General features: G+C 42.6%; 1 protein-coding gene and 1 long non-coding RNA gene across 2 annotated transcripts in view; both read right to left on the reverse strand.

Moving 5' to 3' along the window:
• The window catches only part of TNFAIP8L3 (TNF alpha induced protein 8 like 3), a 47,970-nt gene extending 39,713 nt beyond the window's left edge, over positions 1 to 8,257 (reverse strand). The window contains 1 exon segment of the mRNA NM_001193689.2: positions 8,086 to 8,257. Coding sequence (NP_001180618.1) covers positions 8,086 to 8,257 — 172 coding nt within the window.
• On the reverse strand, positions 6,474 to 7,649 carry LOC114679402 (uncharacterized). The gene is made up of 2 exons (XR_003731241.2): positions 7,473 to 7,649; positions 6,474 to 6,987 (listed from the first exon to the last, which is right to left on the reverse strand). It is a non-coding gene; the product is annotated as an uncharacterized LOC114679402 (long non-coding RNA).
• Positions 8,258 to 10,601: the final 2,344 nt, after the last annotated feature.

Here is a 10,601-nt window from a genome sequence, read left to right on the forward strand (position 1 = left end):
CCTGTAATCCTAGCACTTTGGGAAACCGAGGCGGGCAGATCATCTGAGGTTGGGAGTTCGAGACAAGCCTGACCAACATGGAGAAACCCCATCTCTACTAAAAATACAAAATTAGCCGGGTGTGGTGGTGCACGCCTGTAATCATAGCTACTCACGAGGCTGAGGCAGGAGAATCTCTTGAACCCGGGAGGTGGAGGTTGCAGTGAGCCAAGATCATGCCATTGCACTCCAGCCTAGGCAACAAGAGCAACATGCTGTCTCAAAAAAAAAAAAAAAAAAAAGAAAAGAAAGAAAAAAGAATGGCAAAATTTGGATACAAGATGATTCTCAAAAAACAAATAGTTGGGATCATTTAAAAAGTTTGCTATAATAGCTTTGCAGTCATAAGGTAAAATAACAATGATAGCTTCACAGAACAGAGCATATGGGATTGAAAAGGCATTCAGCTTCCTCTAAAGGTTGTGCCTAGATTCAATAACAGGAAATGTGAAACTTTCCCTGTTTCCTTAGATCTCCTTTCCTTGCACTTCATGGAAGCTTTTTTGGTTTTGTTTGTGTTTTAATGTACAGGTAGCCTGGGTTGCAGTGTGAGGGAGACAGACCACAGAGACATGTATGGGTAACAGCAAAAAAGAAATGGAGAAACTGCTGGAATTTGATCAACAGTAAACAATGTACTGAGAACACACATTTACAACACATGTATGCTCATCAGTCATCAGGTCTTCACTAAGTATCTAGTACATTTTGACCCAGAGAGAAATGCTTGGGGCATGCGGGGGGTGAGAAAGAAACTGGTCAAGGTATCCTGAAAAGTCTTTGAGTTAAGTTCTTAGATAATGCCTATTAATTTACCTGCACCTATATTCATTCATAGTATATTTCTGCGAAAGGAGGCAGACATAGAATGAAAAATTGAATTGAATATGGAATTAGACAATGGGGAAGAGAGATCCAAACTAAATAAGGTCTTCATTCCAATTTCCTATGATGTGCAATCTGTTGTCATGGGACAGCAAGACAAAGGGAAATGACTATTGGCACGCGTGTGAATTTAATGAGGAACATTAGTGGAACATACCTTATCTCTCCTCCCAGTATGGAAAAATCTGTGTAAGAGAAGGAAGTCCTTAAAATAGTATCCTATGACCATCACCCCAACTAAAACAGTGAAATCTGAGGTGGTAAATCTCCTTTTACAAACCAGTTCTGATGTATTTCTTGGGGGGAAAAAAAACTCTTAAGAAACAGAAAAGGGGAAAGGGTTTCTGTAGTTCCTCTGTATATTTTTAGAAAAATGGCATCACTTTGCAGACTTGAATCTAGAGTCTGAGGGTTATAAACCAACTTCCTCAGTGTTTCCACTACATCTTTTCAGCCTGGCAGCTCTTCAGATATACGAGTTTCTACCACTCATTGGTCATTTCTTAACTCGAGTGAACAAAATTGTTGGCTTTTTAAGGAAATTGCCTGTCTGGTGGGTAAAGCATATCTATTTGTAAGGTGTCAAGAAACAGATAATAAAATAGATCCATTTCTGCTAACACAATAATACTCCTTTAATCTGAGCCAGTGCTATGACTCATCTGCCTGTCTCCTCTTGTGGGATGGAAAGGGAGCTGTCTGCAAACCTTCAGCAGTGGGAGGAGGGAGGGAGATACTTTTCACATGTTAGGGCTGCTGCTCTGCTTTGAAAACCCACCAACTCTAGAACTGCTGTTTTCTCTAGGCTGAAGAGGCCTTTGGTCCTTAGAGGTGAGAGGTTGGCCCTATTTTTGATAATTTATCTCAAGGTAGACTTTGATCCCGAGGAAGCTTCTACCCAGAGCTAAGGAGGCCTCCATGGACTGTAGGTAAGCTGGAGAGCAGGGTCCAAGCTAGCTCAATGTCCATCTAACAGAACAAGGTGCTAGAAGACAGCCTTGAAAAAGGGAGCTTTTCCTATTTCTTTCTTGCCAGTAAAAATAAGCTTTAATTAGTCCCCCCTCTTGTTTAAAAAGTAATGCACATTACTAGAAAAATTGGAAAATACATATAAACAAAAAAGAAGAAAATAAATTAATTCGTAATTTTACCAGTTGCAATCATGGTTAACGTATGTTTTAAAAAGTTTCCTTCTATATGTGTACAGTATTCGGCTTTTATAAGTTACTTTTTCCTTTTAACAATATGTTGGGAACATCATTTCATCTACTCTTTGATAACATGATTTTTAATAGCTGTACAATTTTCTACTGGATGAGTACACCATATGTATTTAAACAATCCTCTATTGTTGAGCATTTAGGTTGTTTACAATTTTCTGCTATAATAGTATCAATCAATATCCTCATGTCTAAATCTTTGCACACATCACTAATCAATGCCTGTGAACTTTCAGCAGCCTCCTTGGTTTACCTTGGGAGAGAGAAACAAGAAAGAAAATTGCAGCTAACAAAATAGTTGTTGTATATATCCCAAGACTTTAAGGTTATCAAGACTTTTCATGGGTATAATCTCCACTAGGCAGTGGGTGGCTTATTTGAGTTCATTCTTGCATTTGTCCAGCATCAATTGAGCCCAGAGGGGATTTCTATAGGTTTAGGAGAAGAATACAAAGTTTCCTTCCACACTTTCTTTGTGGGCAATGTGTCCTCTGCACAGCCCCATCCAAGTCCAGACCCCTTGTAGGAGGCAGAGGGCGGATGAGGCTGGCAACTTTGTCATTCAGCTATTCTCCTGGGTTCTTAGCTTCTGTTTCTTGAGCTGCTGCCGGCAGGATAGCTTTCTGTGTGGTTAATGCAGTTATAGTGACTCAAAAGCACTGATCCAAAGGGAGAGGGAAATTGGGAAGGAGAAAGGGAGAAGAGAAAGAGGGAGAGAGAAGAAAACTCTATGGGCCCAACCTCTGTTGTGCCCTAGCCCAACCCTATGGGGTTATTTATAAGCCCTTGAAACGGCAGCACCAGGATCTTTGGTTCAGCCCCACTGGGAGCCTCCCTGATCACATATGGTGTGTGATCTCATTTGTGGCATTCATTTTGGCTGTGGGATGTGACTCCACTGCTGTATGAGAGCTGTTCTTACGAGCATCTACACAGCTTGTATGTGGGTACCCTAAGTGACTGCTGAGCTCTGCCCAGTGCCTTCCCATCTTCCTGGATCCTTACACAGCTCTATGGCATAGAAAAGGCCAGTATTATTCCCACAGGGGAGAAGATGGAATCAAGACCCATGAGGCTTCAGTGGCAACTAGAGTCTTTATGGTTTTCAGGATGATAGGAAAGTACCCAAAGACTGGGTGGGGCAATGTTACCCCAGTTTTCAAAGAGAAGAAAGGAGTTGATTCCAGATTTAACAAATTGGTGACTTTTTTGTTGCTGTCTAGCAAAAGTCTGGAACAAAGAGGTTTATAAGCATTTAAAGAAGAGAATTCTGATCACCAGCAGCCAACATGGGTTCCTTACCATGTCCTGCTAAAATAACCATATTAACTTTCTTTAAACAGAGTCATGAAGTGTATAAATCAAGATAATTTTATTTTACTTGGTATGTATCAAGTATTTGTTGAGTACCCTCTGTGTTTCAGGTGCAAAATGAAGGGAAGTGACTGTCACAGATACCATATATTGTGATTTAAGTTTTGAGGAGGTCTTACACAGTTTCCTTGCTGCTAGGTGGATCTGGAGCTGGTTGAACAATCCTACGCAGTGAGCTTTGATTCATGGGCTTTGAGTTAACTAGGAGGGAGGTCTCCAGTGGAGTGACACAGAACTCTGCACTTGGCTCTAGTTTATTGTACTTTTTTTTTTTTTTTTAAGACAACAACAAGAGTAGTGATTTAGGGAAAGAATTTGATGCTTGTGCTTATCAATGGTATAGATTACCATACTAACGCAGGTCAGAGAAGACAAAATCGTGTGGGAAAGACATGTGGGTCTTAGTTGTCTATAAGAGCAACATGAGTCAACAGTGGGATAATAACTGTATTGCTACAATAAGGGCAGGAATAGTTCTTCTGTATTGGAGCTAGTCTTATAGACACCTGGGGTCTTATGAACATCTGGTGCCACATTTTAAGGGACATATCAGGAATCTCCCCAAGGTGGGGGAATCAAGATGTTGAAAGCGGCTTGGAAACCATTCTGTATGAGAAAGTTTGAATGTCAGGCTGGAGAAGGCCAAAACACAAAACCAAAAACAAAAACAAAAAAATCCAAAGAAGGCATGACTGGATTCATGTCCTTAAATGTGTAAAGACTTGGCTTCTAGGCTGATGTGGGACTAATGGATAAAAATTATAAGAAGGGAGAATTTGGATCTTGTGCCAGTCCTGGCCTGCCTGTCCTTGCCCTTTCCATCCTCTGTATGGAAAAGGGGCTGACCCCTACAGGCTGCATTTGCCAGGCCCCTGTACTAGCTGGTTTCTAGCTGGATAGAGCCAGTGGGAGGCGCTGGCAGAAGATGGGCAGGTTGGGGAAGGAATATTCTCCCCTATCCTCTGTCCCTCAATCTTGGCACCTTTGACAATTGCTGTATCTCCTCTGTGGCTCCAGCTCCCACCGAATGGACCTACTGTGGTTCCAGCTTTCATGAGGTGATACCAACCCCTTGGCTCCAGTAACAGCAACTCCTCCCTTTTCTCCTCCAGCCCAGGGTGGCAGTGACTTCATGCTGTTGCTAATGTCTAGGTTACCTCACTATCCTCTGGCTTCTCAAACCTGTGTAGCCAGTTCCCTGCATTGCATGATCTCCTTTGAAAATATGTAAAATAGGGCGGGGCGCGGTGGCTCACGCCTGTAATTCCAGCAGTTTGGGAGGCCGAGGCAGGCGGATCACTTGAGGTCAGGAGATCGAGGCCAGCCTGATCAACATGGAGAAACCCTGTCTCTACTAAAAATACAAAATTAACCGAGCGTGGTGGTGCATGCCTGTAATCCCAGCTACTCGGGAGGCTGAGGCAGGAGAATTGCTTGAACCCAGGAGGCTGAGGTTGTGGTTAGCCAAGATCACACCATTGCCCTCCAGCCTGGGCAACAAGAGCGAAACTCCATCTCAAAAAAAAAAAAAAAAAAAAAGAAAAAGAAAAGAAAAGAAAATATGTAAAACATTTTCTTAGTTAGACCTCATTGATACACATGTACCAGTGGTACAGGAATAAGAAAGTGTTTTTTAATGATTACAACTGGATGACCATGGGTAGGGGTATTGTGGGAGGCTGGAGTCCACGACTTTTAGGATTCCTTTGGAAATTCACACATGGAAAGGAAATGATGTGTCCAAGTCCTGGGAGTGGCAGAGCTGAGACTAGAGCTCAAGGCTCCTGATCTCCAGACAAGCAGGCTTTCATCTGATGCTGACTCTTCTCCTGCGCATGTCTTTAAAAATATCCTCCCGTGGTTTATGTTAATCATCCTTCTGATCTGTGGAAGGGAAAATTGAATCTCCTAAATTTGTTTTTTCTTTTAATTCTCTAATGTTTATGTGACAACCCAGTTCAATAATGCTTACTCACTAATTATTTTACAGAACAAATATCGCTCGCCAAGTGTTGAGTGGAACCTTTTGTTCCTCCCTTCAAAGCATTTTCTACTTAGAAAAGCTAAATACATGTTCCAATCTGGACGGTTCCATTTTTGTAAGTCTCTGATTTCATAACATCTACGCCCAGTCGAGGGCTGTAGAAGGGGGAAGAAATGTTCAAGGTCACCTAGTCTAACCCCATCACTTTAGATATGAAGAAATAAATCTAGAAAGATGGAGTGGTTTGCCCAGAGTTAGGAACAACTGGGACCAGAACCCATGTCTCTGGCCCTATTTCAGGATTTCCCATCATATTACCATGCTCCTTTATGGCCTGTGTACTCAAGCCCAGGACAGCAGTGACTTCCTGCTGCTTCCTTTACTACATCCAGTTTTCATTTGGTTTACACCCTCACTTCCCAAATCTCTCTCCCCAGTACTGATCTTTCCTCTCCTTTTACCTCCTGTACACCAGTGTTCTAGTAGATCATATACATCTGGAATGGAATTAACAAAAGCAGGACTTGACCAATACCTCTTTTCAATTTCTTCATCTCATCAAAGACTCTCTCTCCTCTCCTCCCCTCCTCTTTCCTCCCCTTCCCTCCATCTCCCTCCCTTTCCCTTCCCTTTTCTTCTTTTCTGGGTTTTCAAACTTTCCATTCCTCTCTTCTATCTATCCAACATTTTCTTTCCCGCCAAGTCTTCCCTTGGCATTGTCCTTAAACTGATCCCTCCCTTTTGTGTTCAAAGCAGTCTGCCTGGTTGAAGCTATCAACACTTCTAAAAGAGGAATCTTCCATGCTTGGTTGCCATAAGCCTTTGCTCATTCTCTGAGGAGGCATAAGTTAATGTTATCCCTTAGTAAGACACCTGGGCCTCTCTCCATTGCTTCTCTGGCCTCTTGACTGTGGCTGTGGGCATCTTAACACCTCAAACATTATTGCAGAGAAGGGAATTCCTTCCATGGCCAAGGATATCAAATTTATTTTATTTCAAACCATTTACAGACATCATCCCATGAGAGTTTCCAATGTTTCAACAACTTTCTCCTTTGACTGTCACTATCAATCTTAGCTGGTTTTTAGATCTTGCCAAATTTGTGTTATCTAGGCATTCATAAGCGGTTAGATTTATTGAAGCTCTTTCAGGATAGCATTACAGCATAATGTTTGAGTCACAGTGACCTCATTCAAGTGGACTGGTCCTCTTCTAAAACAGACACGTTGATACCATATTTCCAGTTAGCTGAACTGTGGTCTTCTATCCTTCCAAACTCTGTGTTACTTTCTTCTAATGTGTATTATGTCTCAGTCACATATTTTGTCAAAAACCCAGGAACTCGGTTCATCCTCCACATTCCTGTAACTCATACCTTAACTTCTCTTGATGAAATTCATAAGTCCAAGGATCAAATATTTGGGTTCTGTCCCAGGAAACAAGCATGTGGGACATGTGCCTTCTTCCTTAGTATAGGTGATATTGCTGCGAGAGTTAAGAGGAATGAGGAGTTACTGGCAGGAAAAAGGAGAGCCTGTGAAACCAGGAATCACTTCCCAACATGCTCTCCTCTGCTAGTACAGAGTGGAGGGTGAGGTCAGTGTAACCATTCTCACCTCAATCACATCTTTCCAACAATTACATCTCCATTGTACTGAAGATGCTAACAGCCTCCCAGTTCCCCAGGCTTATAGTCTCCAAATCAGTGCCCTTATTTCTGTCTTCCTTGCTTCAATGCTGCCATCCAAAGTCCTATCAACATCTGATGCTATTTCTACCATGAATCTCTTCATTTTACCCTTTCCTTTCCATCTTCACAGGCTCCCTCCTCCCAGCTCTCTCCTGTGTCTTGATTGCTGCAACAGCACTCTCTTGGCTATCTCCCCTTATCCATCCCTGCCCAAATCCAGCTACACCCAAGCCAGAGTTCAAGCTTTCTCAGCCATCCTAGAGCCGGCCTCTTTACTAACCTGCTATGCTCCCCACTCACAGGAAAGTCCTGAATATACACCAAAACAAAGAACTACCCAGAGTCCACACAGCAAGGAGTTTGTCATAGCCCAGCCACATCCTGCATCTGCGCCGTGTCAGTCTGTTTCTGCTCTCTGCCCTGCTGCTGCATGTCTTTCCTCTTGCTCTCTGTCTGCTGCAGCTTCGTCCCTGGTGTGTGCACTCCTGGCCCCTCCTTCCCCCAGCTTAAGGCTGTCTCCTCCCTGCCAGTGGATGCTTTGCTGTGATGGCTGGAGGTTTTGGCTCTCCGACCTGGCCTTGGGCCCTTCTCTCTGAATTATCCTCATGGGACCTTCTGGCCAGCGTGCCCTTGTGTTCCTGGAACCCACATCCTCTTAGCTTTGCCTCTAAGTGAATCAATGTTGAGTAATTTCTGCTGTGTTGGAGTGAAGACACCTGGATTTTTGTTCTGGCTGTTCATGAATTTGATGTGGAGCACTAAATAAGAGATGGGCTGCCTGTGCTGGCCCTCTTCAGACGCCAGCTCTGTGCATCCTCACCACCTTGCATGCTTTGCACATGACTCCCCGCCCCTATATTCTCTTCTCTGCCAGTTCCTGAACCAGTGTCGACCAAGTCCCTTTCCCCTCTGAAGATGAAAAGATAAGGGGATGAGTCTTGTTTGTAATGTGGCATCCCTTGTGCCGTGGACCCCTGTATATCTATTGACCTGCAGTTTCCCCTTTGGCTCTGCCTCACAGAGTGTGGAAACAAGTGTGCTTGGGTTTTGCCACAGTTTCCCCATTTGGACTCAGGTGTCCTTCTTGGGACAGTAGCCCTAACTTGCACACTGACTCTTTAGGAGGTCTGGTCATTTCCCATTACTTGAGGTAACACTAGCAAGTCAGTTTTCATCTCTAGGGAGTGTATGTAACACTACCTGCCATTTAGTGGACTCTTACTTTGCTTCAAAAATTAATTATATTGGACTTTTTGAATGACCAAAAAAAATTTTTTTAACTACCAGTTGCATTATAGCACCTTTAAAAAATATGATCAAGAACCAAGGAGAAATCAAAAAGTAAACACCCCTAAGCTATCAGAAAAGGTATCCTTTACTCAGGAGAGAGTCCTGTAGGCTCTCACTCATAGTCTAGTTTTCTTTCTTTACCCCAAAATTCTATCAGGAGGGCAGGGTAGAGCAGGTGCTCCTGTCTACACTCACTTTACCTCTTACTCACCTGATGGCTTCCTACTGCAAACACCTGCAGGCTTTTGATAGTGCCTGGGAGTTAAGGGCAGTGGTTCTAAGAGAACAATGGGCAAGATTTGGAGATGAAATCTAGGTTCCTGCCCCTTGTCTGGGACAGTTCTGCATAGTCTTATAGAAGTTCTGGCAGGACTGAAGCCCAGCTGTCCACAGGGGTTGAATAAATAACCTCTCAGGAATGCACCTGGATGGGCTTCCTGGTACTTCCTGAGATTGCCTCCCAAACAACTACCTCTCAAGTCCTTAACTCAGGGTCAGCTTCTGGAGAAACTTATCCTAAGACATGCTGCAAGAATGAAAAGCCAAGAAATGATGGAAAGAGAAAATAGCAGAACTCTGAAAAAATGCAGACAACAACTAAAGTATTTTGGGGTCCTGTAGCCCTTTAACAAGGACCACTGGGACACAAAGATATGTGGCATAGTTTCTCTACACACTGAGGGCTGGTGTGTAGTGATCTGGGTAGAGTGTATTCTTTTTAAGAGGCCCCAGGAATACGTAAGATATTTGAGAAAAGGTTCTACCTGAAAAGTGAACATAGGTTGTGATACTTAAAGGAATGGTTTGTTGGCTATCTAGAATCTTGAGTTTACTGAATGCCCCTTTCCCTGACGACCAGGATTTATTGGATTTTTAGTTGAATAAAATTCATTGCCGTTAAGACTCAAAGCTCCCAGTTCTTGCAGTTTGGTGCTTTAAGATTCATTTCCTTTATGTTTTTCAGTCTTTGATGCTGTCCCTTCTCATCTCCTGTTGCATAATGGAATTAGTTTTTTGTTTTTGTTTTTTAAATATGGCTTCCCACAGAAGCCCCCTTTCCTTCTCGGTCATTTCAGTGTCCTTTCTTGAGCACCATTATCTCATTCCTGGGGTAAGGGGATCAGTTCTGCATTCAATATTCCAAAGGCCAGTACAGTGCACTGAGATTTGTACTTCTGCTTTGTTTCCAATCCAAAATGATTATTTTTTTTTCAGTTTTCATCCAGATGTTTGATATCATGTAAACACAGCTTGAAAGTGTTCCTGAACTGCTTACAGATGTATGCCAGTGACACCCTTTCCAAATTATATATAATGATTCTCTGGGTCTATTTATATCCATGTCATAGTCTCTGGCTTGAATTTTAGCTATAAGACTAAGTTGAAAGAAAGTGAAAAATTCATGTGTATGAGTAAATTATCCACTTGATTAAAGACTCCAGATATTTGGAAATGTTCAGGGATTGATGCCATTTTCCACTGAATGCTGACATGTCTGTAACCATGGTGTTATGCCTGGATGTTTGTGTCCATTCCAAACTCACATGTAGAGGCCTAGCTTCTATGTGATAGTATTGGAAGAGCAGGGCCTTTGGGAGGTAATTAGGGTTAGATGAAGTCACGAGGGTGGGACCCTTATAATGGGATTAATGCCCTTAGAAGAAGAGACACAAGAACTCTCTCACTCTCTCTGCTCACGAGAAAGGTCAGCTGAGTACACAACCAGAAGGTGCCCATCTGCTACCCAAGGGTAAAGCCTCACCAGAAACCAATCATACTGGCACCCTAATCTTAGACTTTCAGGCTCCAGAATGGTGAGAAAATTCGTTTCTGTTGTTTAAGCCACCTAGCCTATGGTATTTTGTGATGGCAGCCTGAGCATACTAGTATATTTGAGGACCCAGATTCTGTTGAGCCATTTAGTTTACGGTCACAGTGACTCTCAAATGTGCTGTATCCCTATTTAGACTATACCTAATAGACCAACTTATTTAGACTTATTCATCTAACGTTGACACCAAAAAGATACCCTTTAAGGACCAAGGGTCTGCTCAATTCTTATCAAAGGCTTTATTGCAAGATATAGTATGTATAGGTGATTGCATAGAGGATGTTGTAG

Source organism: Macaca mulatta, chromosome 7, assembly GCF_049350105.2.
Source record: "Macaca mulatta isolate MMU2019108-1 chromosome 7, T2T-MMU8v2.0, whole genome shotgun sequence".
NCBI classification, from domain to species: Eukaryota; Metazoa; Chordata; class Mammalia; order Primates; family Cercopithecidae; genus Macaca; species Macaca mulatta.